At 44.6% G+C, this 27964-nt stretch overlaps 1 protein-coding gene across 1 annotated transcript in view; it reads left to right on the forward strand.

Moving 5' to 3' along the window:
* Positions 1–27964, forward strand: part of sptbn5 (spectrin, beta, non-erythrocytic 5) — a gene marked incomplete at both ends in the record, with an annotated part of 320085 nt that overhangs the window by 13641 nt on the left and 278480 nt on the right. The window contains 12 exons of the mRNA XM_083633035.1: positions 961–1077; positions 8785–8942; positions 9556–9784; positions 13958–14044; positions 15651–15758; positions 16186–16270; positions 16441–16574; positions 17659–17879; positions 18135–18273; positions 18391–18525; positions 23239–23327; positions 26145–26298. Of these exons, the coding sequence (XP_083489161.1) occupies positions 961–1077; positions 8785–8942; positions 9556–9784; positions 13958–14044; positions 15651–15758; positions 16186–16270; positions 16441–16574; positions 17659–17879; positions 18135–18273; positions 18391–18525; positions 23239–23327; positions 26145–26298 (1656 nt within the window). The remainder of the gene's footprint in view (positions 1–960; positions 1078–8784; positions 8943–9555; positions 9785–13957; positions 14045–15650; positions 15759–16185; positions 16271–16440; positions 16575–17658; positions 17880–18134; positions 18274–18390; positions 18526–23238; positions 23328–26144; positions 26299–27964) is intronic.

Below are 27964 nucleotides of genomic sequence, written 5' to 3' on the forward strand. Positions count from 1 at the left end.
TCACACTCAGGCCTGGCCTGGCCTGGCATGCAATTATTTTTTATTTTTTTTGATGGGAGTGGGCCCGGGGTGGGCGCACCCTCTGCCCCGGTGTACGCTCCGCTACTGGTGAGACAGCAATTACTAAGGAATTGTTTGTTAGTTTGAGATGGGTGGTTTTCACCACAGCGGGACATCAGGTTCAGGTAACTTACTTACTTTAATTATAGGCTATTAATCTTCATTCACTCATTGTATTGTCCTATGCTGGCAAACCCCACCCATCTGGCATTCCCAGCCAGTTCAGTTCAGTTCAGCTTTATTATGACCCCAGAGGGCAGTTTGCTTCGCAGGCAAAAAGAAACACATTGGTAGACAGCACAAAGAACAATGCCAAAGTTAAAAGCAGAAATAACCACCTCACGGTTGTATGCCTCTACCAATAAGTCAAGTGACTTAGGAGGACAGCATCCCCCCACCACAACCCCACCCCCCCCGGTGCTGCTAGAGGCCCCGAGATGCTTTTTGAAATGGGCCCCCAGAAGGCTAAGGCCAGCTAACTTCCTGTCCACAGCCAGCAGCTTCCAGGTCTGGTACTGCTTACCAAATAAATACAACCATTCAAACAATCAATCAGGTACTGTGGCAAATACATCTCTACTTTTATACAGAGTGTCTTCAAAACCAAGGTAATTAATTTCCTCAAGACCAAGACCAACTTTCTATTGAGAGGAGGCAAAGATCCATTTACGTCTTATATTTAACATGTTTTGTTCAATTGAGTTATATTTGGATGGAGCGTTAACCCCAGGGTGATCTGTGCGCAAGTATATCCAAGATGCATTGATGATCCAGTTGTCTAAATCAGAGGTTCTCAACGTGGGGTCCAGGGACCACCAGGGGTCCTTGAGGGGGTTCCCCTAGTGTAGGGATCTGCAGGGGTGTACAGTCAACTCATCAATCTTTTTCTTCCCCCGGCAGATTAGAGTGGATCTGATTGGTCCAGAGAATGTGGTGGACGGGGATCGGACGCTGATCCTGGGTCTGCTGTGGATAATCATCCTCAGGTTCCAGATCGGAGCCATCAACTTGGATGAGGTAGGGAATCAAACCCACAACCTTTAAAGGTCCCAATTCGTGCAGCTGTAACCTCTTAAAAACGTGTGTCTCTGGTCCATAAAACATGATTCTGGATTAATCTGTCGAAAATATAGCAACCCCGTTTGTTGTGACGGAGTTGTCCCTTCCTCATCTCGTTGCGTCCCAAGAATGGCCTGTTTCTATAATATATTCAGAACTAACAGTTCCCATTGGCCGCTGAGGGAGAGCCCGCCCCAGGCTCCCAGCGGCCAATCAGATTAGCGTCTGTGGACCAGCACGCTAGGTTGCGAGTTATCGTTAACTTAACAGTACTACCAGGGCCGTAGCTAGCTATGAGAACGGGGAGGTCCGGACCTCCCCTAATATTTCAGAGATTTTTTTAATATTTCAGAGATTTTTTTTTTTTTTTTGCCTTTTATTTAACCAGGTTTGTCCCATTGAGATCAAAGATCTCTTTTACAAGAGAGACCTGGCCAAGAAACAGCAGCAACACAAAGTTACAACAAACAAACACATAAACACATACAATTGAAAAACATTAAAATGATCAAATAAAACATTTGCATACAGACAGCCTGTTCTCAAGAGATTTTACCATAGCCTTAAAACCATTTAAGGTTACTAAGCTATTAAGTTTAAGATCAGACTGCAGACTGTTCCATGCGGTGGGTGCAGAGAACCTAAAAGCTTTCTTCCCCAATTCAGTTCGGACTTTGGGAACAGAAAATTGTAGAGTGTCCTGAGAACGAAGATTGTAAAAAAATAAAACAATCTGCATGGAAAACAGGAAAAGCATGAAAAACACGGGATCGCTTTTATTTTGAAACGAAAGGCAGGTCAGGCAGGAAGTCATCTGACGCCGCGTCCGCGGTAACTTGATTCTGAGAGAGCAGCAGCATGGTGGTGAGTGATGACTGTCTGTCTGCCTGGCGAGATAATTGAAGGTGAGCGAGCTGCGAGACAGTGAGCGAAGTGAACGACAGACAGTGAGTGACACTGACAGATTTTTTAGCAACAACCAAGAAAGTAAGTGTCTAGTCTGTCTAAGTAATGTTACCTGTGTGACACGTTGGGATGCTACTGGCTAATCATGCATGATGCCAATTGCGAAGCTCCCGAAGTCAGGTATGCAGGTGGCTATATGCATGGTTTCAGTTTCATGACCCAATAAGTAACAAAAAGAGGTGGTGTAAAGTTAAAAACAACATAATATATTTTATTTTATTTTTCAATCGTTCCTATCAGGAATAAATAAATGTCCCTCTGTATGTTTTTTTTATTATCGATGATGACTTTGTGTGTTGTGTACGGCTTGGGTTGTGTACCTGTGTTTGTAGGTGTAATTTTGATATGAATTTGGCTAAAACAGTTTGTGTTTGTTAGTTACAATTATGTTGACAGGAGAGCTGAGCAGGTGGTGACATGAAAGAGAATATACTGAATAATGACATCACAACAGTATAATCCTAATGTTGATTAAAAATGATATATTACTCTAAATATGGCTTAGAAAGGGGAAAAAAAAAATTGAGTTTTTTGACGGGCGCCGACGGGCGCCGCCGAATCCGCCTCCCCTTGCTGGACCTCCCCTATTTCGGAACCCTGGCTACGGCCCTGAGTACTACGCTAAAGAGGACATCTCAAAATGCCTAGACTTACCGAATGCACCTCTGCAGTTGCTGGATCACGTACAGTTGGCGTCGCTCCAGCTAGAAGTGTTAATTTTGTGGCTATAGACTAAATGGTGCAGGTAGCTTGTGTGAGAGAGACCCGCGCAGTATGCAGGAGGAAGCTAGTGACGTCCCGATTCCCCCAGATTCCCCTCTGGGCAAACGAAGCGTTTGGGGGTGTGGCTTGGAGGAGACTGCAGGGGGACGCTGGATAGGGACAAATCCAACTGTGGCAGTTCTGAGCGTGTGACCACTCATTACAGGGAGGGCTGACAGCAGTATATATGCATTTACAAGTAAAAACAGCTTTTGCACGGAATGGGACCTTTAAGACTTTGAGGCACAACTGAAAGGATAGCCAACACTGTGGCTCCTGTGTTACATCGCTGGCTTGCTGGGGAAGCTAAGCTGGTCTGGCTGTGATCAGTCCTTGGATGGGAGACATGAGCTGGTGTTGGAGGGCCAGTAGGAGGGGCTCTTCCCTCTGGTCTCATGAATAACCTCCTCATTGCCCCAGCGCTGTTAGGCGTGGCTATTTGGACTCTAGGGCAGAGACAGACAGAGGCAAGATGTCAAGTTCACAATTTATTGAATGGAGTTTGGTCCAGCAGGCCGAATGAAAGCTGAGGGCTGACAGGCGGAGGTCCAGGCAGGTATTCATAGCTTTCAAGGGGCGTTACATGCTGCCGGGAACGCCCACCTGACGGTAAAAAAAAACAACGTGTTCATTCCGCTGCCCGCCTCGACTAGTTTCTCACGCTGTTTGTTCAGCCAAAGAGGCTGCAGAGAGGTTGGTCCCGGCCTCGGTGGCCCCCATCCCGGGTTGGGGGGGGGGGGGGGTAGGTCGACCCCGGGACCCCCCCCCCCCCCCACCCAAAAAAAAAAAAAAAAATGTTTTTCGCTCTATCATGCAGAGGTTCGTCCCGGCCTCGGTGGCCCCCATCCCGGGTTGGGAGGGGGGGTCGACCTACCCCCCCCCCACCCAATTTTTCCCCCCCCGCCCTATCATGCAGAGGTTCGTCTCGGCCTCGGTGGCCCCCATCCCGGGTTGGGAGGGGGGGGGTCGACCTACGCCCCCCCCCACCCAATTTTTTTTTCTTTTTGCCAGACCCAGGGGGTCGGCCTACAGGAGGCTTTGTCGGTCTGTCGGTCTGTCCCTCTTTTCCCCAATTTGTTCCTTCTGGGTCTGGCAGAACCAGGTCTCCTGGTCTTGTTAACACTTTGAGTGCCACGGCCCTTGGGCAAAAGGTTGCTGTACTGTGCCACATAGGCCGCAATGCATTTTAATATAGCCATATCATTTTTTGTGTTCCTCTTATATGGACAACCAATAGCCTCAATGAAACTTTGAACCCTTCTGTTTCATTTAAAAAAAAACTGTGTTTATAAACCGTTCCATTTTGGAAATACACCCCTCTGAAAAAGAGTGTTTTCGACCGAAAAGAGCATGCTGAAATTAGTTTCTGAGATAATCACATCTTTATGTTAGAAAGGCGACAGAATGAATTCTGCTTTGAGTTGAACAAAATGCTATAGCTGAAATGAAAGGTTAGAATGTCTAGTTTACCTGCGGGAAAAAGTATGTCAAAAGAAACTACTGGTACACATTGAAAGCTTTCATTTGATGTGTAACATAATAACAATATTCAAAACACAACATGTCCTCCACTGTTTTATCACCCCTTGTTTTATCATTCAAGCACATCATTGACTCTGAAGCTAATATTTTCTGATATAATGACACCTCAAAAATAATTTCCTTCAATAAAAGAGTGAAAACAAAGGAATTTTGTTTGGCCAAATAATATGTTTTAGCTGCAACCAGCAGCGCTGGCCCCTCGACATCCCCCCGTCAAAATATGAATTTCAATGTTGAGTGCCAGCGACGCCATATGGCGTCAAGAGAAATTTACCGTAGACTGCCAGCGACGCCAAATGGCGTCAATAACTCCAAATTCATATTTTGACGGGGGGGTGTCGATCTAAGCCTCTTACATCGCCTCTTACAATATGGGAGCTATTGAATGTGTCTAACCTATTTTACAGAACCCTTAGGTGGCGACAGTGCCCTCCCGATTAGACAAAGGCCAGGAGAAAAGAGAGAAGAAGTCATGAGGAAACGGAAATCGCCATTGATATGCTTGAAGCATAACGTTACGTTAGCTGTGCCTGTGAACAGCAGTCATCTGCTGCCACAATTGAGCTCCATCCGTGTCCGCTGCGATAGTCCATCCATATGATTTAGTTGCCGACACGGCGACACCAGCGTCTTTCTGAAAAGTTACATTATTCTCAGCTGGGAGCCGAGGACACGCTGTAAAAAAGCGGGGGGAATGGGGGATGCAGGCAGCGGACTTTTCAGTGCAGATCAAACTCAGAGCAAACTGCAGCAGAGACACTCGACTCCTCCCACCACGGAGGAGGAGGAGGAGGGGGGTGGGGCACGCAGGGCACTAACAGCATACAACCATTGACAGTACACACACACCCAGGCAGCAGCAGGCTCGATGTTGGGCTATGTTTTCATTCTGTCGCCTTTCTAACATAAAGATGTGATTATCTCAGAAACTAATTTCAGCATGCTCTTTTCGGTTGAAAACACTCTTTTTCAGAGGGGTGTATTTCCAAAATGGAACGGTTTATAAACACAGTTTTTTTTTTAAATGAAACAGAAGGGTTCAAAGTTTCATTGAGGCTATTGGTTGTCCATATAAGAGGAACACAAAAAATGATATGGCTATATTAAAATGCATTGCGGCCTATGTGGCACAGTACAGCAACCTTTTGCCCAAGGGCCGTGGCACTCAAAGTGTTAACTTAAAAACAGGGAGGTCACGTCTACCCAAACAATTATATCATTTTTAAATAGTTATGTTTCTGTATAAATCATTACAATTATGCTCCCGTGAGGTGGGGATGCTTTGTTTTTGCTGCCGGGGCGGGGGTGCAAAACTCGGCACAACACCTGGACAAATGCGCAAGGCGTTATCTTGCCTGCGTTAAGGCACGCGCAAACAGGTGCGTAAGCGTAAATAGGGGATATCGCCTGTACGAAGATAGGGCCCAGAGACTCTGTCCTGTGGGTGAGCACCATCCTTCAGACGAGAAGTTAAACTGAGGTTCTCACTCTCTGTGGTCAATAAAGATCCCATCGGCACTCTTCACAAAAGTAGGGGTGTAACCCCGGTGCCTTGGAGGGTGTAACCCTGGGCGTGTGACCCCGGTGCCCTGGGGGGTGTGACCCCGGTGCCCTGGCTGAATTCCCACACAGGCCTTCCTTCCACCATGGCCACCTAAACATCCCTCGTTACTTAATTGGCACATTCAGTCCCCAACTCTCCACCGTGATACTGGCTGCCATGTATCACCCAGGTGGGTGCTACATATCGGTGGTAGATGATTGAGTGAACATGCAGCAGTTTAAAGAGATTGAGACAAGTTGCTTAACTCTGAAAGATACATATGAGAAGCAGGTCCTGGAAGTTAAGCTCAACAAATATCGCAGAGACACGCTAGACTACAAGAACAACCGTGTCTACCCATGGTTATCATCTGACGGCTCGAGCTTGTTTCGCCTCTACCAACGCAGACGAGGAGAGGGGTACACAGCCTCCAGTGGGCCGTCCACGGACGACTCGGGGAGCGAGGACCCAGCGAGAGGCTCCAGACAATGGCCTTTTTTAGGCCAAAACCTGAGGGGCCTCAGCCGCCGCCCCACCCGGAGGGGGGGGAAGTGACACCACTCTCGCCAAGAGAGGAAGAGGGATCCAGCAGAAGAGGGGAACGTGATCAACTTGTCCAGCAGACCCCTGTCTTCACAGGAGATTCCTTCTACTAGAGCTGATCCCTTTAAAACCAGAATAGAAGTGTTTAAATTCTTGAGAAATGTGAAACTCCGTGCTTTCTTTGATAAGGGTGCTCTCCTCTCACATCCTCATTTGAATACCTCACAGACTGTTGCTGAGCCCACATCCATGCCTGAAAGAGGCCTGAGGGCGAAAAGTACTTTTGTCCCGCCTGCATTGAACTCTTCAGTTGCTACCTTTTGCAGACTGATTGAACATGAGGTGATGTCCAAGACACAGCTGAAAAAGAAAAAGAAACTATTCTAATATAGAACTAAATGAGAGAAAAGCTTTGGTTGCACTTTCTTCTGATTCTACCATTGTTATTAGAAATGCTGATAAAGGGGGCGCTGTCGTTATCCAAGACAAAGAGGCTTACTGAATAGAAATCTTGAGACAACTTGACAACAAGGAGTTTTACACTCCCTTAGGTGACCCTACACTGAGGTTCTATCATGAAATAGAGCTGTTTCTTAGTACTGCCTTGTCCAATTCTCTTATCTGCCAGAATGAATTTAAATTTTTGTTGCAAAAACATCCTGTACAACCGAAATTCATAAAAGCTGTATAGCGCCAGTTCCTGGTAGACCTATTGTAGCTAGCACAGTCTCTAACAGAGCCCATTTGGCAATATCTTGACCAACATATTAAGATGTCAGTCTCCTTTCTTCCTTCTTATCTTAAAGATACAACTGTTTTTTGAACAAGTTAAGTACTATATAGCTCACTGATGAAAATATGTTTTTGTGTACTATGGATGTGAACAGCCTCTATACAAATGTTCCTCACATGGAGAGCCTACAGGCCCTCACACATTTTTTGAATGAGAGGGAGTCTCTTACACCCCCTACTGACTTTCTAGTTGATATGTCTAGAATCTAGACATATCAACTAGAAAGTTACCCCCAAATCCTTGGTGGGCCAAAAAAAAAACTTGGCCCGCAGGCCCCAAATTGGGCACCACTGGTCTAGATTGATCCTCAACAGGAATCACATTACTTAACTCAAATTAATAACTCATTAACTCAAATCAACTCTCAATAACTGTCAAACTATTAATCATTCATCTAGTTTGACAGTTATTGAGAGTTGATTTGAGTTAATGAGTTATTAATTTGAGTTAGTGTGGACCAGTGATGTCACTGGTCCACACTTTAACACTCAATAACTGTCAAATTAAATGACAGACTTCAAAACAGTTTACAGTTTTCTGATATACTACTGATGTTCTAATGATACAAAGCTGGTTGAAAATGGGCAGAGTGTTCCTTTAAGACTCGTATATCGGAGCACAAAAGTAACATTAGAAATAGGGATATCAAGTCCTCAGTGGCCAGACATTTCAATACAGTGTGTCATGTTGTGTGTTCCCTCAGATTTCAAGGCATTGAACATGTTCATCCTCTGAAGAGAGGTGGTGACAGAGACAGGGCTCTTTTACAAAGGGAAGCCTTCTGGATACACACCTTGCAAACAGAGCACCCTAAGGGTCTCAATGAAGAACTGCTACTGGGCTGTTTTCTTTAGAATGTGCTCATGTGTGATACCTGTAATACACAGGCTTATTTTATTTTTCTAATACTTCCATTTTCTATATAAATGCTATGCTCCACCCTGTATTCTCTGTGTCTATAGGTCTGTGTGTGTGCTTTCCTGACCAATGTGCATTTTGAACTTTGTTGTATCTCTTACACAATATGTCCTATAATTGTAAATTGTTTGATACGGGTGTTTTCTTGTCTGTACCCGTCTACGTTCGGGGGTTGATGTAAAAAATATTTATATAATTGAATGTACTTCCGGTTGTGACTATACTTAACCGTCATGTCCGCCTACGGTGGCACAAAACTGAGGAAGGCCTGTGTGCCAAAACTGTTTGTGCTGTGCTGCTGCCCTACCCAGACTACAGGTATTAAACCTTCAAAAATACTTTTTTGTGTGCTGGCGTTTCCTGCTGTGAGATGATTGAGTCCCCCCCTCACCAACATACACACACACACACACACACACACACACACACACACACACACACACACACACACACACATACACATGATATTTACCTTGAAAAACGCTATATAAATGCAATGAATTATCTGTGATTTTCTTGATTAGTGGTTAACTCCTGTTAAGTCAACAATGATTCCAACATGAAGTTCTCTCCTCTCATCCCCCCCTCTCCTCCACAGACAGATGGCAGAGGCAGCATGGCTCGCCGTTCGGCCAAGGAGGCTCTGCTGATCTGGTGTCAGAGGAAAACCTCGGGATACGACGGCGTTGACGTGCAGGACTTCTCAAAGAGCTGGAGGGACGGACTGGCCTTCAACGCCCTCATACACGCACACCGGTAAAACACACACACACACACACACACACACACACACACACACACACACACACACACACACACACACTTATTCACGCATCCATGCAAACGCGAGAACAGACATTCAGCCTCCGTCATAACAGTGTGCATTCACACCAATGGCAAAAATCTCTTTACTTGCTACTTACCGGTAGCCTACTCAAGTTTGACAGCGCAAATTATTCTCTCAAGTTGAAAAAGTTCAGCCCGAGTGAATAGGCGAATATCATGTCATTCACCTCATTTGCGCCGCCCAGGGTGAAATAGTGTCTACTCGCGTGTTTGAACATTCAGTCCAAACGCAATTTTGCAAATTTGCACGGGGAGATTACATACAAAGTCAATGCAAACATGCGGGCACTGGCAGATGCCATTTTGCCCCGGGGCGGCGTGAATGAGGTGAAATTTCGTGCCACAAATGATGCAATATTCACCTCAACCGTTATTCGCTCGAAGTGAAATTGTTCAAACTGAGCTAAGAATTTGCACGGGCAAACTCGAGTCAGCAATGCGATTGTGTGAACGCAGTAGAGGATATCTTCTCTTCCTCCATGTCTCTCCCTCTTCCCTCTCTCTCTCTCTCTCTCCATCCCAGGCCTGACCTTTTTGACTACCGGCGTCTCCATGGCGACGACCCCAGGCGTAACCTGGGCCATGCCTTCTCTGTGGCAGAGCACGAGCTGGGCATCATGCAGCTGTTGGAGGTGGAGGACATCGTGGTTCCTCAGCCCGACGAGAAGTCCATCATGACCTACGTCTCCCTCTACTACCACTACTTTTCCAAGATGAAGCAGGGCCAGACCGTGCAGAAGAGGATCGCCAAGGTACAGTATTACAGTACTCTGGGAATGCAAATAGTACTGGGAGTGGAAGTAGTAGTACTGGCAATGGTAATACCGTGCACTCCTCTTATAGTGATCACTTTGGGACCGGTCAAATTGATCACTATAAACGGATGATCATTATAAACGATTTTTTTCTTTTTCTTGATTTCTCATGCAGATTACCATCTAATTAACATTTGTATATGTATTACATGAATAATACACAGTACATATAAAGTAAAGGAATGTTATTGACTTTAAAAATCCATACAGTAAGTTAGGCCTCCAGATGTTTCAAACACAGCGGTCTCGCTTAGACAGACAGAGATGCTGCAATCTCTCCATTCTACAGACAGACATGCACTGAGTATCGCTGCTGTATCTCATTGGCTCATTTTTGGCAATTTGTAAGTAAAAAATAAATAAAATTTGTGTAGTAAAAAAAAATCTATTGTTCTCAGGTGGGACAAGGCCCAAAATGATCACTGTAAGCGGAGTATTGATCACTATAAGTGGATTCCACTGTAGTACTGGGAATGGTACTTATAGGTTAGACTAGTGGTTCTCAACCTGGGGGTCGGGACCCCCCAGGGGATTGCGAGATTATTTTGGGGTTGTGGGATGGTTGTCAAAACAGAAAAGATCAAAATGATTATCCTCTATTGATTATTAAATCTCCCATACCAATGATTTAATGTATTAAAGCTATATACTGTAAAGTATAAAAATGATTTCAATGAGTGAGTGAAATCAGTGTGTGAATGCGTGTGCATTGTCGTTGGGTTGGGTAGTGGCGAGAGGGGGGGTCGCGAACCCCAGCCTAAAGTTTTTTGTGGGTCGTGGCTCAAAAAGCTTGATAACCACTTAACTGGGTTAGGGTACTAGTAACCGCTGGAGTAGTAGTTAGTACTGTATTCCATGATCTACGTCTCTCTCCACTACCGCTGCTTCTACTTAATCTACTAGATCATTCGTTCTCAAACTGTGGTCCCCCCGCCTGGTGGTCCGCCAGAGAATTGCAAAAAAAAAATTTTTTTTTACAGATTGGGCTGATTTTCGGAAATGTTTCAACATTTTTAACATCTTCTTTCAGAGACTGCAGCAGGCTCAGTTTTAAAGCCAGAGTGAAGTTTCTACCAACCATGTCATGCTAGTTTGTCAGGAAGATAGCTAAATAACACTCCAAAGTTAGGCCAAATTTTGGCGAGGGAAAAAAAACCTTCACAAAGGGGTCCTCTTTTTCACAGCCTAATGCTGGCAGGTGTGTGTGTGTCTCTGTTTTGAACCAGCTAGTAGCCTTATATTGTCATTTAGCCTTTCTGCTGCTATTGCATGGGTAGATCAACTTTTATTTGGGGGGGGGGGGGGGGGGGGGTTGGTATACCCAGTCAAAGTGGTCCCTGGAAAAGTTGGTTTTGTACGTAGTGGTACTTGGAAAAGTTTGGGAACGCCTGTACTAGATGAAGCAGGGCCAGACCATTCAGAAGAGGATAAGTAGGGGAGGTATTTATATTAACAGTATAGTATTAGTAGGCTAGTACTATCATGTGTAGTTTGTGTTTGTATTTACTAGGGATGCACGATATGGATTTTTTTCCCAGCCTATACCAATAACCGATGAATAATTACATGCTTCACATGGCCAATACAATAATTTCACATTTTTGTATTTTAAAAATAAGTTCATAATAACCTGTAGTTTATGCACAGCTGAGGGTGAGAAAGGCTGAGATGTAGTGAGCAAAGATGGATGATGTAGTATTCCATACTCTAGCTCTGACCTCACCAAATCTAACTGACATCACATTTGTGAACACAAAACAAACAACACTTGTGAATCTTCAAATGTTCATTTCTTTTTTTCTAGTAAATAGTAGATGAAAAAACTTCACAAACATACTTTGGCTTTTATAGAGCATTTTGCACACACACACACACACACACACACACACACACACACACACACACACACACACACACACACACACACACACACACACACACACACACACACACACACACACACACACACACACACAGGCACAAACACGGTTCATTATTGTAAAACCTGTGAATGTTCCACCCTCTGCTGGCCACAATGGGAACTGCAATAACTACATGACTCCCTATAATCCAGTGTCAGTCTCAGCAGTGGAGACAGACACCCCTGGGTCTCTGTGTTAAAGCCCCAGTCAGTCAGTGAGAGTGGATTGCTGATACGGGGGGGGGGGGGGGGGGATTGTCCATGACTCTAATGTGGGCTAGGGACCTTGATATGAAAAAGGTTGAGAATCACGACACTAAAGTACGATTCAAAGATCGTGAATATGTGGATATCTCTATTTTGATTTAAGGAAATGAGTGGATACTTGTGAATACTCATAAAGCTAATTTATTACCTAAGAAACATCCAGTAAACAGCTCTGTCAAAAGCTCCCAACCGGCACTGTCCACCAACTCCCAAGACCATCAGTGTTATTCTGCTATGGCAGCCGTGTTAGCTGCACCAAAGAAGATTAGCACTGTACACCAGGACCTGCCCTTTATATCCTCTGTGCTTCAATGTGGGCGGCCCTACAGAAGCTAAGCTAAGCTAATCAGATCAGAAACCTGTAGAGAGATGTTGCCGGAAGCAGCAACAGAGACCTTCAGTCGGCTAGCAGCAACCGTTCACTGACAAACCTGCTCAATGAACCAGCACTGACGCTCCGCTCTGCTTTATTACCTGTAGAAAAGATGCCTTGCTCAATTACATAATTTTATTCAGCCTGTAAGCGCACAGAAAATTAGACACTGTTGCTTTGTCCTCAGATACTAGTCTGTCCAGGATGATTTGGGGACCCATTTCATCTTCTTTTGTCCCACACTTGGGGCATGACTCATTTCTCCAGTCCTCTGCTGCAGTAGAAGCTGCAAAACACGACACCACTGTCCTACTCCTGTTTGATAACTGGCAATACAAGCCTGGCGGTAAGCTCCAAGGATTTTACCAACATGATGGAAAGTTGTCACACTGTAGTACGTCTTGGTCTAGAACCGCGACATCAGCGCAGCATCAGTTAGAGCCATGTCGTTGGGAGGAAGCCTTAGCAGACAGTGGGTGAAGTGGCGATACAGGATTGCGTCGACCACAAGGCCTCAGGTCATGACTCTAAACAAGGTTAGTTTTGCCTCTCTGTGGTATCTGGCTGTGCTCTAGTCTGTGCTGTGTTTGTGTGTTTGTGTGCAAAGTCACAGTAGGTGCCAGCTAGATGTCCCCTATAGAGCACTGCAGGAATGAATCCGGAAGTAGCATGTTGGTGCTTCAGGGGGAAAGTGAATGGGGTTTTAGAATGTGGATTTCACTTAAATGCATAAAATAACGTCTATGGTTAACAAAGGTTTATGGGAGTGGTAATTTGTGTTCAGCAGGATAATCTTAAAAAAACGTGAATCACTTTTATGACTTAAAACGTAAATGCGGTTTTTTTTTAAGTCATAAAAGTAAAAAAAAAAAAAAATCCTGCTGAACACAAATTAGCTCTATGGTCCCGCTCTGGTCCCGCCTACAGTGAACGTTTCACTCGGAAATACATCATCGTAAGGAAGTTAAATACTTGCCAAATCCCATTTCAGCTCGGCTTTAAAGCCACAGACCCCCATTTTTGTCTCTCAGACCCAAAACGTGACAAATCTATTGTCACATATGATTTTGTCTTGAATTCCATGACTATCTGTATTTTAGGTAGAGAGATGACAGTGAAACTATCATCAATCATTCTTCTACATTCTCAAATAGTGTTCACTTCTTGTAAATTAAATAATGCAGAGTTTTATCAGATTTGCTGGGGACCCCCTGGACCCCCCACCTCAGCAACCCCTGGTGGTCCCAGGATCTCACGTTGAGAACCACTGTATAGACTGAGATGATGCAATTATCTCATCTAATTTTTGACTGCATGTTTGCTGGACTGCCCCTCAACTTTGGCTCCATCCCAAAAAGAAATAACTTGTAAAATGTATTTAGCTCTATGAAGTTACAAGGAAGGAATAGTCTCATAACAAGGTGTTTGAGAGATATTAGTGTTTTGCGTTGTAATATATTAATTTGATTCTTCTGTTCTGTATAACATTCAAAAAGCTGTGTTTGCAGTGCTAATCCTCTCCTCTGCTTCTCTCTATCTCTCTTCTCAGATCGTGGGCATGCTGAAGGAGCTGGACGATATGAAAGTCCAGTATGAGAGCATGGTGTCAGACCTGCTGCACTGGATCAGAACCAAGGTAACAGAATCAACAAAGCAGAGTTTACAAAGTGATTTACAGGAAGACACAAAAACAAGACATTTAACAAACATACATAATGAGGAGATAATGAGACGCATACAGTAAGCAACAGACAAAATATTACAAGGAAGATAAATAAACTGATGAAATTAGCTAAAAGAAACATAATGAATCAAAGCCTGAACCATCAAATAATTGCCAGAAAATCAGAATTATCTGAAACTGGAGTTTATTGGACCTTATGACAAAAAAGATAGAGAAGAGAGAGAGAATAAAACAATTGACGGATTTGCAGATAAATTACCTTATATACTGTACCTGCTGTGACTAATTTGATACATTTTCAACACAATTTTACTATAAAATAAGTTACACAATATTAAGTAATTATATTTTGCATCAATCCATTGAGGTATCCGTGTTCTTGCTTTTTCAAAATTGGCAAAAATATCTATATGCAAAACCACATGTGGGTCACATGATTGATGACATCCATCTTGGATGTCTCAATTGAGCGTTATTATGGAACCCAAAACCTTAATTTGCAGGCAAAACACGCCCTGTGTCCAGCTATGCAGCATTCAAGCACCATGCTAATGTGGCTTCATTGGATATCGCTGTAGTATCAACTGTAGCCCACCTGAAGCCACCCTTCCTTTGTTCAATAACGCAATTCAATAACCTTGTGAGTTCCTTAATGCAACAAATATCACAACATTACTGTTAATGCCAAAAAGGCTAGTCTTTCATTTTAGTAATTATGCTACCCAACTTGTAATATAGAGTAATACATAAATTGTCTGTCTAAATTGAGTTGCAATCAAGTCATATTTTCTGAGGAGAAAGATCATATATTTTATTCCATTGCAGACATCTGCATAGGCAAACCTGAGGAGATATGCATGCCTGTTGCTATTCAGAACCTAATGTGAAAGGTGTTAGTTAATGCCTTCTAACGTAGCTAGTTAGCAGTACCGGTATTAGCGTTAAGTAACGTTAATCAAATGCAGAAATGGAAAAATACATAGGCAGAACGACGGAGGACAGTAACTTCAATTTAACATTGAAACCTGAATAACCTCTTCCCATTTTGCTCACGGGGCTTGAGTCTTGCACTCAAGTCAAATTGTCAGAGGATAAACATCATATTTGAGACAGAAGATGTGAGCGTCATGAAAATAACAGGTAACTTCATGTTATGACATGACATGGCGTCGGTGGACGCAGGGCGTGTTTTGCCTACAAAGTCTGTGGGTTCCATAATAACGCCTCAATTGAAGGTCCTCTGGTGCATGCCTTCGGCCCCCTGGTGGTTAGGTTTAGGCACTGCATGTATCTGATTGTATACATCATGTTTTTCAGGGAAACAATTATCACCCTGATGATTTAGGTCTCAAAAACTCATGAAATATTATGTATCAAATGATTGACTTGACAGAAGTGAGCAGGATCAAAATCAGTAACATAAATGCAAGTATATAAAAGTATGTTTCAAGAAATGATGGAAAAGGTGACACTGATTTAGCGCCGTTAATTTCACTGTGCTGTAAAGTGTGACATCTTGACTGACTGCCTGCCTTTCTGATTGACTGATTGATTGTAGGTGATCCAGCTGAATGACAGAACCTTCCCCAACTCTCTGAAAGAGATGCAGATGCTAATGATGGCCTTTAAGACCTACCGCACGGTGGAGAAACCTCCCAAATACCAGGTGAGCCTACCACAAGTTGGAGAAACCTCCCAAATACCAGTTGAGCCTACCGCAACATGGAGAAACCTCCTAAATACCAGTTGAGCCTACCGCAACATGGAGAAACCTCCCAAATACCAGGGGAGCCTACCACACAGTGGAGAAACCTCCTAAATACCAGGTGAGCCTACCACCACATGGTGGAGAAACCTCCCAAATAGCAGGTGAGCCTACCACAGCATAGAGAAATCTCCTAAATAGCAGGTGAGCCTACCACACGTTGGAGAAACCTCCCAAATAGCAGGTGAGTCTACTGCACTGAATCCCCCCCCCCTGCTTAGCATTTTGTGTTTTTGCTCCACGTGAAATGTTTTATGGTCACTCACGATGCAGTACTTAATGGGGATCCTTAAATACATAATAACCCCCCCTCTCTCTCTCTCTTCAGGAGCGCGGCGCGATCGAAGCTCATCTGTTCAGTTTGAAGACTCAATTGTCAGCCAACAACCAACGGGCTTACGTTCCCCTAGAGGGTACACACACACACACACACACACACACACACACACACACACACACACACACACACACACACTGTGCACACTGCATACATCTGAGATCAGCATTAAGACACTTTTTAGACTGTTTTCTCTCTCTGTGCGTGTGTGTGCGTACGCGTGCATATGTGTGTGTGTGTGTGTAGGTAAGACCCTCAGTGACCTGGAGAGGAGTTGGGTCTTGCTGGAGAGAGCGGAGCACGAGAGAGAGAGAGCGCTGCAGGATACGCTGCTGCGACTGGAGAGCCTGGAGCAACTGGCCCAGAAGTTTGGCAGGAAGGTAAACAGTGTGACCTCTGACCTGTGGAGGAGGTGAAATGAGCTTGTGGACACGAATGATCATTTCTTATTTAGTTATTTATGACAGATGTTTAGAAATACACAATGAACAGATTAAACCCACACACCAGTATTAAAATTGTCAAGGAATTAAACACAATAAAGTCCAGGACTTGGTTGCATTGACTACGTTTACATGCACACAATACTCCCCTGGTCATGTAAACAGCATATTCCAGTTGCATTTTCCGAATTTGGCCTTTTTCCGAATTTAGCATTTTACGATTAAGACATGTGGCTTATTCCAGTATTATTTGGGTTTTAGGAGGATTCTTTGATCATGTACAGTATACAGCGCATTTGGAATATGCGTTTCAATCAGGGTTTTTACTGCATTTTGCGACGCATCTTGTCTGTTTGCGGTCAGCTGATGTGTGCTAGAAACGCTAGAAGAGGCGATATAATCACATCTCTGGCATGCGAAAAGAAAAGCAAAAATTTCTGATTGGGAGATGAGAAACACGGAAGTCCAAAATGCTTGCCAGGTAAAAGAAAACCGGTCCATTGGAGTGAATGGAGATGACGCAACTCTTATAACGGACTCTGGCCTAACAACCTAGCATACTTTTAATATGAAAAACTTTTATCAGGTTTTTGGATATGCGAAAATATCGCAACGCCAAAATTTTCAGCAGCAAGCTCCTGAAATGGACCAGCATGAAAATGATGAAATATGTAGAATTCAGACATTTTCCACTATTATGTCAAGATTTTGACGAAAATGCATCACCAACACTACTCAACAGCCATATAAATACATTGATATGAAGCTGAAAAATGTGTTTTAGGGTTTAGATACCTTTAAGTCATAAACACATGAGAGAAAACAATTTAGATAAGACTAAACTGGATTACCGATTACCAGATTTTTTCCTCTCACTTGCCTCTCAGGGCTTCCATATAGTATGTATCAAATCGTATCAGGAACACATCGTCCATATACAGTATCATGCTAACAAATATGAAAATAAGTAAAATAAATCAGGACGATACCCTTCTTCGGTGTTCAATGTGTGCCTCCGCAGGCCGCTCTGAGAGAGGGCTACCTGGAAGACACGATGCGGCTGATCCGGCGGCAGGACATCCGGAGCCTGTCCAGCCTGGAGGAGGCGCAGGCGGCCGGCCGGAGGCTGGAGGCACTGGGCACCGACGCCCGGGCCAGAGAGCCACGCTTCACTGCCCTCACAGACATGGCACACTGCATCCAGACAGGCAACTACCACAGCAAGGAGCAGGTGACCAGGAGGTGAGAGACAGAGAGAGAGAAAGAGGGAGACAGCGAGAGTGAGAGTGAGCGGTGTTTTACCTAGGATGGAGTTGTAGCAGCGGTGGTGAAGCGAAATAATTTTTGCACAAACAAATTATTTTGCTTGCAAAGCACACCCTGCATCATTCTGTCCTGTCTAGTAGGATAGAGAGAGGGAGGGAGAGAGGATAAAGAGAGAGGGGGGGAAGTGTGTGTTGTAATGTGTGTGTGTGTGTGTGTGTGTGTGTGTTGCAGGGAGGAGAGTATCAGCCGTCATTGGAGGGAGCTGCTGCAGCAGCTGGAGGAGCAGAAAGGGCTTCTGGGAAATGTAGTTGAAGCTCTCAGCGTCCTCCGAGACATTGAGCTGCTCTGCCAGGAGCTCACACAACTACAGGTGTGTGTGTGTGTGTGTGTGTGTGTGTGTGTGTGTGTTTCTGCAACTATTGCAAGAGTTTCCTTCAGTTTATCGCATAAAATCTCAACTTTGATCCCTCCCTCCCTCTCCCTGCAGGCCCAGGCGGGCTCCTCTCAGCTGGGGAAGCAGTTGGCGGAGGTGGAGTCTCTGCTGCAGAACCAGGATCTTCTTGAAGCTCGGATCTCGGCTCATGGAGAAACCATCAGCTCGCTCAGCTGCAGGGCAATGAAGGTGCAGCATTCACAGTGGGTCTCCGGTAACCCTACACCGAACCCTAACCCTCAGCAGCAGGGCACTGAAGGTGTAGCATTCACACTGGGTCTCCGGTAATGTCGACACAAACAAATAAAGGCCGGCCCCAAATACAGGCTGGGGGAAAACAACAAACAATGGAAAAAACAATGGTGATACCAGGGGCGTTTCTAGGTCCTGAAGACATTGGGGGCTTTAGCCAGGTCACCCGACGGGGAGGGGGGTATGGGGGAGGGCCCCCCCCCCCCCCCCCCCCTTGTTTGCCTTAAAAAAAAATTGGTTTTTCCAATCCGTAAAGACGCATGTTGTGAGTCATTTGAGATGAATACAGAAGAACAAGATTAGTGGGTCTCAAAGTGAGGTCCAGGGACCACCAGAGGTCCTTGATAGGGTTCTGGCAGGAGTCCACTTAGCAACTTCATGAATTGATAAATGTCAGCATTAGCCTCTTTCACTTACAAGAAGTTCTCACCACCTCCCCTCCTCATCCTCTGGTCTGGTCTCCTCAACTCTGCTGTGGTCTGGTGTCCTCTGTTTTGCTCTGCTCCACTCCCCTCAGGCTGAGATGAGAAAAAAACAAACAGAAAATATCAGTAGGCTATGCAGGACCAAATTATCAGTTACTATTGTCATAGTGTGTCATTACATAATGTTTCTGCTTCTCCTCAACACCTCCTCTCCACACGAGCTCATCATCTCACTATGAAATTATTCAAACAAATGACATGCACCAACATGCACAGCATCACAGTAGCTACAACTATGAAATGCTCTTATGTTATTTAGTTGTTTAGTTGTGAAGATATTTTCTGAGATAAATGGGCCTTGATGCTCAAGGCCCATTCATCTGAGAAAATATCTTCACACAGAATATTATTAACCATACAAGCTACAACGCTAGCATCAGCATGAAGCCACAGCCATCCACTCCAATGTCTATAGAAGCTAACGTTAGCATGACTGTCACAATAACAATGCCTTCACTTCACAGTTACATTAAACAAAACCACACATCACTGCTTCATTAAACCATTACAACAAACAATTCCAGCTAGGCGCTTTTGATTACCGTAATTTCCGCACTATAAGGCGCACCTGAGTATAAGCCGCAGCAGCAAAATTGCCTGTTTGTTACATATATAAGCCGCACCGGACTATAAGCCGCGGGTGTTTTGATGTTTAATTACCATATGTAAGGGTTCGTGCACAGAGGGGATTGTCGGGAAAGAGATGGCTGTTTGGGGAAGCTCCCATTTATTAACATTTCAACAAAACAAGCATATCCCGCTGGGGATCTTTTCTTTTGGCATTGTGAGACGCTTAAAAATCACCATCGGCGGGAGCTTTACTCCAGATGCTGTGCAGCCAAGAACACAAGTGAAATTCGTTCTCTCGTGACCTGTGGTTCTCAACGTGATGGACGATTCACCTTTCTTGTTAACAGTCCTAGTGAGAGGCAGGTCGAACGTCAAAGGCACTTCATCCATATTTATGATCTGCTCCGGTCCGATGGAATATTCCTTGATCTTTCTTTGTGTGAATTCGCCGAAGTTTGTAATTTTCTCCTGGTAGTCGGGAGGGAGTTGCTGACACACAGTCGTCCGCGCCCTGACGGACAGTCCCTTTCGTCTCATAAATCTGAAACACCAGGATGGTCCACCTCTAAAATGTTCAATTTTCATTTCGGTGGCGACTGTTTTGGCCTTCAGTCGGATCTGAACGGTGGACACACCTCGGCCGTCTGCTCTCTGTGTCAACACCCTGATGCCAAGGTTACGTGCTGCTGCTCGATTTCCTTCTTTCCTTCTTCTTCTCGCCGCCATCGTCGTAACACAGCCAGTTCTCCATCTTTTGAAGCATGATGTTAGATTACAACGAGCTAGTTGTGTGGCTTAGCCTTCCAAAATGTTGCCGTTAGTTTTTTAGAATGTAATACATAGAATTGGGAATGTTACATTCAATTTCATTCAGACTGTCTTTCAGGCTCAATCGCTGCCATTTTCCCCCCGGAGCGAGGGTGTTTTACTGTAGTGGCTGAGAGAGCGTAGTGGCACAGTGCTCCAATCAGGTCGCGAGGCACATTTTTTGCAACATCATCCAATCAGGGTCTCGCTCTCGTAATGTCTGTCTTGCTCTCGTTCTGCCTCATACCAACATCCATAGATTTTGGAGGTCCCCGAGCGGCCGTTAGCTGATAAAATCCATAGATAAGCCGCACCGTTATATAAGCCGCAGGGCCAAAAAACGGGGAAAAAGCCGCGGCTTATAGTCCGAAATTTACGGTAGATAAAGAACCGTAGGTTGAAGAGCGACATGTGTTTTGCGACCGTCTGTTTAACTTTTTCATGTCGATTCACTTCCGGCCGGTGAGCACACCTTACATCAAGTAGCGTAGATACAACATCACTACGTCCGCTCTAAGTTTCAAAATAAAAGTACCATATGATACAAAAACGGCGCCATCAGAATTTAGGTTTACAGGAAGCGTGTACCTTAATAAAATACCTTCACAGGAGTTACTGGGGGGGTTCGTACACTCTGACTGAGTTGGTTTCTTCCATGATGCGTCATCATGGGAAAAACCAACTCGACGGGGGAAAGAGGGGGGTTTCGCTGCAAGCACTGACTTGAGAGGCTGTTCATAACCACAGGGGCTAGGAAAGAAACATCCGGGGCTCTAGACCCGGAAGCCCAGGGCTGATGACGCCACGATACCACTAAGCTCCTGGTGCCTGTTATGTAATGTAACTGTAGTTTGTAGTAACATACAACTGCCACAAGATGGCGGTATGCCACAAGATGGCTTGGCCAGCGGAAGTCTCTGGAGCATGCTGTTATTATTCAAATGTTTTTATTGGTTTTTCAAAGCACTCCGTTCTCCAAATTAACACAGACAGAACAGGACAAAACAAAAACAAACCCACAACAATACCAACACTACTCAATAAATCAAAACCAATACAATTAAATTAAATTAAACCGGTCAGGACAAGAACACAAATACATACACAAGATACAATTGATGAATAAACAAAACAAAACAAAATGTAGGATAGGATGGGGGGGGGGGAAGGGGGGGGAAGCAGCTATGCTTCTGTAACCTGTGGGAACTCCGTCTCGAAGTAGGACAGAAACAGTTGCCAGATCTTAAGGTACTTCTGGGTGGAGCCTCGGGCAGTGTGTTTAAGCTGTTCTAGTTTGAGATGGGACATTACCTCTTCTACCCAGCGCTTGTGGGATGGTGCCCTAACCTTCTTCCAGCTGAAGAGTATTAGACGTCTAGCCAGTAATGTAGAGAATGCTATAGCTTCAGCTTGGTGAGTTGGAATTGATGTCTCCTGTTGGACTACACCAAACAGAGCGGTCAATGGATTGGGATCAATGACTCTGTCGCACATAAACAAAAATGTGTTAAATACACCTGTCCAGAGTGGGGTCAGTTTGGGGCACAGCCAGAAGATGTGACTGAGGGTAGCTGGGTCTCGACTGCACCTAATACAGTTTGGGTCCAAACCAGGATATAACTTGGCCAGCTTGCTCGCCAATAAGTGAAGCCTATGTAGAACTTTAAACTGTACCAACCCGTGCCTAATACATATTGATGATGAGTGCACCAGTGAGACCGCCTCTTGCCAATCTGTTTCCGACAACTCAATTCCCAACTCTTCTTTCCATTTCTCTGCCAGGTGTGTGAGTGATGGGGAGGCGACGCTCTGGATAATATCATACAGTCTAGACACCACGCCCTTGCTAGCTGGATCCCCACTCAAACAGTCATCTATCCACGTGCTCTGTGGAGTTGTTAGAGAAAAGTGTTTTTGTACATAGCTACGTATCTGTAAATACCTAAAAAAAATGTGAATGGGGAATATCAAAATCCTTCCTCAACTGATCAAACGAAATAAAATGCCCTTCCTTAAAGAGGTCTTTCACACACTTGATCCCTCTCCTATGCCATAATTGAAACGATGGGTCTGTAAGAGATGGGGTAAAGTTAACATTTGCCAGAATAGGGGAAGAAGTAAAAGCTTGTTTATGTTTGAAATGTATTCTAAACTGGGACCATATATTTAGAGAGCCGTGAATAATGGGGTTGTTTGTCCAATGGCGTTTACTTAATGGTAGAGGGGCACAGATCAAAGAGCGAAGTGACACTGGATTGCTTGAACGCTGTTCCATAAGAGACCACACTGGAGATTCATCCTCTGACAAGTCTGAGACCCAAAACAACATCTTATGGATGTTGGCCGCCCAATAGTAGTATAAATAATTTGGGGAGGACAGACCCCCCTCCTCCTTTCGTCTTTCCAGATATTTTTTCCGTATTCGAGGTAATTTTTTATTCCAAATGAAAGTAGACGTGCAGCTATGTAGTTCTTTAAAAAAGGATTTGGGAATGAAAACTGGGACTACTGGAACATGCTGTTGTCAATTACCTAACGAAGCCCAGCAGAGACAGATGAGAAAACAAGGAGGCTTCATACTCAAATATGAGCAAATCTACTGATGAAACAGAGGCAATAAGAAATAAAGGCTTGTCTCTAATATAAGCCTGCAAGCCTCTGCAGTAGAAGTCAATATTCGAGTGAATACAGTACATTCACTCCTGATTTGAGCAAGAAAACATTTCCATTTCTCTCCATCTGTCTCCCTCTCACTCCCCCTGTGTCTCTCTCTCTCTTTCTCTCTCAGGTGAAGGTGAGAGACGGACATCAGATTCAGACCAGAGTGAGAGCTCTCAACGCTCAGTATAAATCTCTGGTTTCTCTCAGCAGCAGCAGGTGCTTTCAGCCTTCAAACCTTTAAAGCTTAAAGACTTTTATTTTACTTTAATATAACAGCTCTTACATTAGATCATGTTGATGGTACAGTACACTGACTTCTAATAGGGAGAATGGCGCCTCTGTCATTCCCACTCTGTGCCCTGAACCAGGGGCGGACTGGGACCATCTTTCAGGCCGGGAGTTTGACTCCACCCAGGCCAGGCCAACACACGCGGACACACACAACATAGGCTCCTCTCTTTCCACCTCTCTGCACCTCTTTTCTTCTCCATTTTGGCACCGTTGAAAAGCAAGCCCCGCCCACCCGCGCTGGGGTGTGAGCAGCTTCTCACAAGTTAACTCAGTCTGCCTGCCTGCTGTCTGCGCAACTAAGAACACTTATACATACTGGCCTGCTGTTCAGTGAGTGGCCTGACTGCGCCGCGCGGCCCGCCGCTCCCGATGGTACAGTCCACGCCTGCCCTGAACGCCTGTTTCCTGCAGGCTCTGTTCCAGAGCTTGTTAGGTTACCTGGAACTGTTAACTCCATTTCCTGCTGCAGCTCCTTCATATTTAAAGTAGGGATGCACGATATATCGACAATCATATCGGTATCGGCCAATGTTAGTAATTTTTTAACATATCGGTCCGATGTTGTAATTGCATTACTTTTTCAAATTCACAGTGTTTACATGTGTTTTTCAGTATGTACAAGATTTGATTATCATAGAAATGTATCGACATCGCTGGTAATTATTTGTTATCGGCCATAACAGCAATGTTACTATTGGTTATCAGTATCGGCCAACATTTTCATATTGGTGCATCCCTAAAAGCTTTCCTCTGACAAAGTAACAGGATGCTTTTATTGTGAAGAACATATAGGAAGTGAAACATGGTAGCTAGCGACTTGTTTCAATAAAAGAAGTCGAGACAACATTTGGGGATATTTAGAGATATATTTACCTGGGAATCAGTTATAAATACTGCAGAGAGGTTGGCAAAGTAGAGAGTACAAGCAGAAACAGTCAAATAAGGCAGATATCTGAAGTACAAACAGGGAATTGTAGCATTTATTATTGTGCTTGCTGAAAAGCAAGTCCGACATACTTATTATTATTATATCTGCCACTTTTTTAGCACGTAATAACTCCCACATAGACATGCCAGAACTCAAAACGTGCGGCTCATTGAGGACAGGGGTGCTATGACTTTGGGAAGGGTTTGGTCAAGTGGTTTGGGCGCTATCTGCGATTAAGCGACATTTTTCCCCCGTTCACTTGAATGGGGTTTCGAAAAATCTTGCATTAAATTAGCTGTATCTCAGAAACCATAGGAGCTACAGGTACGAGACTTGGTAGGGAGGTTCACAGAGGGGCCTTTTACTATCCACGAAAAAATTCCCAATTGACCAGTTGGTGGCGCTATAACAGCCCTCTTTACATTTTGGTCCATAACTTTTGAACCGTAGGGTCCCCAATTTTTTTTTGCGATTTTTGCCAATCTTCACCAAACCAAAGCACACGTCATGTGGGGACTGTCCTGCACAACACTGATTTAGAAGTAAAAAAAAAAACACCGTGATATAATCGACTTCCAAAGTTCTGTGGGTGGGGCCTATTTCACAAAAATCGGCATAACTCCGGAACACAACGTCCGATCCTAACCAACCTTGATCCAGGTGTGGTACTGTGTACTCTGTAATGTACTCTGAGCCTATAGGAAAAATATTGTGTCATTTCACCTATAGGGGGCGCTGTAGCAACATCAAGTACCTGTAGCTCACAAGCCATAAGAGGGACTGTTCCCAAATTGGGGCTCTAGAGTACTCTTCTACTCTGGCCTTAGAAATTACACCGATTGACCTGACGGTGGCGCTATAACAGCCATCTTTACGTTTTGGTCCATAACTTTAGAACCATAGCTTTTACAATCAAAACTATTTTTTCACAGGTTTCCTTGGCTCGCCCCATGTTTACTTACTGTGTTTTCTTGTGTTTACCCCATGTTTACTTACTTACTGCTCTGATCTAAAAAAAAAAATACTCCTATTGACCTGATGGTGGGGCTATAACAGCCCTCTTCACCTTTTGGTCCATAACTTTTGAACTGTAGCGTCTACAATCGAAATTCTTCCGCCCCTGGATTCCTTGCCTCCTCCCGCTGCTACTCACATAGGCCCACCCATAACTACGTTATTATTCCCCCTAATTGCATGGGCAGGGACCTTGCAGGGCAGGCGGTGCATGGCGAGGACAGCAAGCACAACTACATTTTCGGTAGGAAATGTAGATCTTCTAGTTAACGTTAGTATCGCTAACTGGGGGTGCAGTTTCACCAAATACGAGGGATCAGCGGAGCAGCATTTTTGTAAACAAACGTCACTGGGTGGCAACGGCAATGGAACCCTATGGAGCCCAAGTGGCGCGAGGCTTGTGTGTCTGACTCTAGCTGTCTAACTCTGTTTACATTTTAAAAACTGCGACAGTTCACACAACTTTAACACGACATGCATATATTATACATCAAACTCTTGAGCTACTTCTGCTCTCACTCAGAATGTCAAAATATAAGCGATGTGATGTATAGTTTTTGAGATATTAATGTTTGTTTGGCACAACTCATACTATTAACTGCCGCGGGGTTCCGCATTTCTGGGTGTCAAGTGACGTCACGCTGATTCGTTCTATAGAAAAACTACATAATGGGGCTTTAAATTTACAAGAAGACACATACTCTCCTTGAGTCCTTCTACATCTCACCACATTGCTCCATCCTCCCTCTCTATCCTCATCACTCATCACTCATCCTGCCCTCCCTGCTGCCCTCTCTCAGGAGGAGTCAGTTGGAGGCCCAGCTGCGGTTGTGTGAGTTCTTCCGGGACAGTCAAGAGTTGGAGTCGTGGCTGTTTGAGCGCTGGCTGCAGCTGCAGACGGCTGGGCTGGGCCGCGACCTCAGCCACATACAGCTGGCCATACACAAACACAAGGTGACGCACACCGGCCATGCAGAGACCTTTAGAGGGGCAGGTGCTCAATGTTAAAAAGAGGCACATGCAGACCTGCCAAACTTGCAAAATAATGTTTGAGTACCACAATAGTGGAAGGCTTATTTCATTTCGCACTACCTCACTTAGTTTGCACACGGTCATTATCCTCGCCATATCATCAAGTTATTCAACATATACATACATAGGCTATGAAGAAAACAATACAATCATATATTCTTGAGAAGAATTCATTTAACCTGTTCTACTCCACCCCTCCCTGCCAGATACCAATTTTTGTCCTTTTTACGGGGGACTGGCCAATTTGGGGTAAGATAGTAGGTCAACAGTATATGCCACATAGAAGTGGTACTCATCATCTGAAAGCTGGGAACCTCGAAGGTTAATTTGAGGTGCAGCTCAGAACTGTGTGTCAAGGTTTTCTAGTCATACATCTGTAATAAACATTGGGCCCTATCTTCCGACAGGTGCTATCCCTTAATAGCACTTGCGCACCTGTTTGCACGTGCCTTAAGGCAGGGAAGATAGCACTCCGCCTTGCGCCGTCCGCCAGGTGTTCTGCTGACTTTTGCTCCCCCGCCCACCAGCAAAAAAAAGCATCCCCACCTCATGGGAGCATACTTGTAATGATTTATACAGAAATGTAACTGTTTAAAAGTGATATAATTGTCTGGTAGATGTGACCTCCTTGATTTCTAAGTTAAAACAGCCCCGGAATATGTTGGGGATGCAATTCTCGGTGGGGTGCGCAAACGTTCACCCCACGTGTCGCAAGTGCAAATTAGAGCCGTGCCAAAATCATCTGCGCCCCAAAATGCCTGCGCAAACGGGATTTGGGCGGTCTTAACTACCAGAATTATTCACAGGTGTGGCCAGGCAATGCTGGGTATTACGTCAATCAAAACCAATCAGATTCCCGTCTTGCAATGGCTGTTTGCACGAGGCATGCAATATGCTGTAATTCTCTCCATGCGTAATAGAGTGTACTCACTCGTGCGAGGACAGAGAGAGCTTATTGACAGATCGTCTGTGGTGCCAACAACCCTCCGGGTTATGACGGTAAATAGCCTATGTCCATTGTCCAACAAGTTTTCTCAATTCATTTCCCTCTTTGCTATGTGATAAAAGTTTCTCAGTGAGTTATAGTTGATTGCCTCACTGAATTATCTGCTAATACTCAATTTTAGCAGCATAATTTGATGTCCTGGCATGGCAAGGCTGTGCGTAATGACATATCCAAAAGGGATTTTACTTGCACTGTGCTGCACGGAGATTATGGTGCGCAACCCAGCGCAGAGAGGTATTTGCGCGTAATAGGTCCTTTTCAAAGCTCTTAGCGCAAAGTAATTGCTCGCTGCTGACGATAGCATAATGCCATCTATCACCACATTTTAGCGCTGAAATGCCTGCTTTGGCTTGTGGCAGCCAATGCCCAGTACAATTATCACAGGCATGCGCTTGTGTCCGCCCCCAATTTGCATTGCGCATGGCATTAAATGAGCGCAAACGCTAAATTAGCACTTGGGAAGATAGGGCCCATTGTGTTTTGATTAGGCATCTATTCAAATGCTGAATGTTTACAGTATATAAGGGCTTAGAGCATGATGATGGAAAATATGATGAACATCCCCATGCCATGCCCATGTAA

Source organism: Poromitra crassiceps (genome assembly GCF_964638095.1).
Source record: "Poromitra crassiceps genome assembly, chromosome: 3".
Classification (NCBI taxonomy): Eukaryota; Metazoa; Chordata; class Actinopteri; order Beryciformes; family Melamphaidae; genus Poromitra; species Poromitra crassiceps.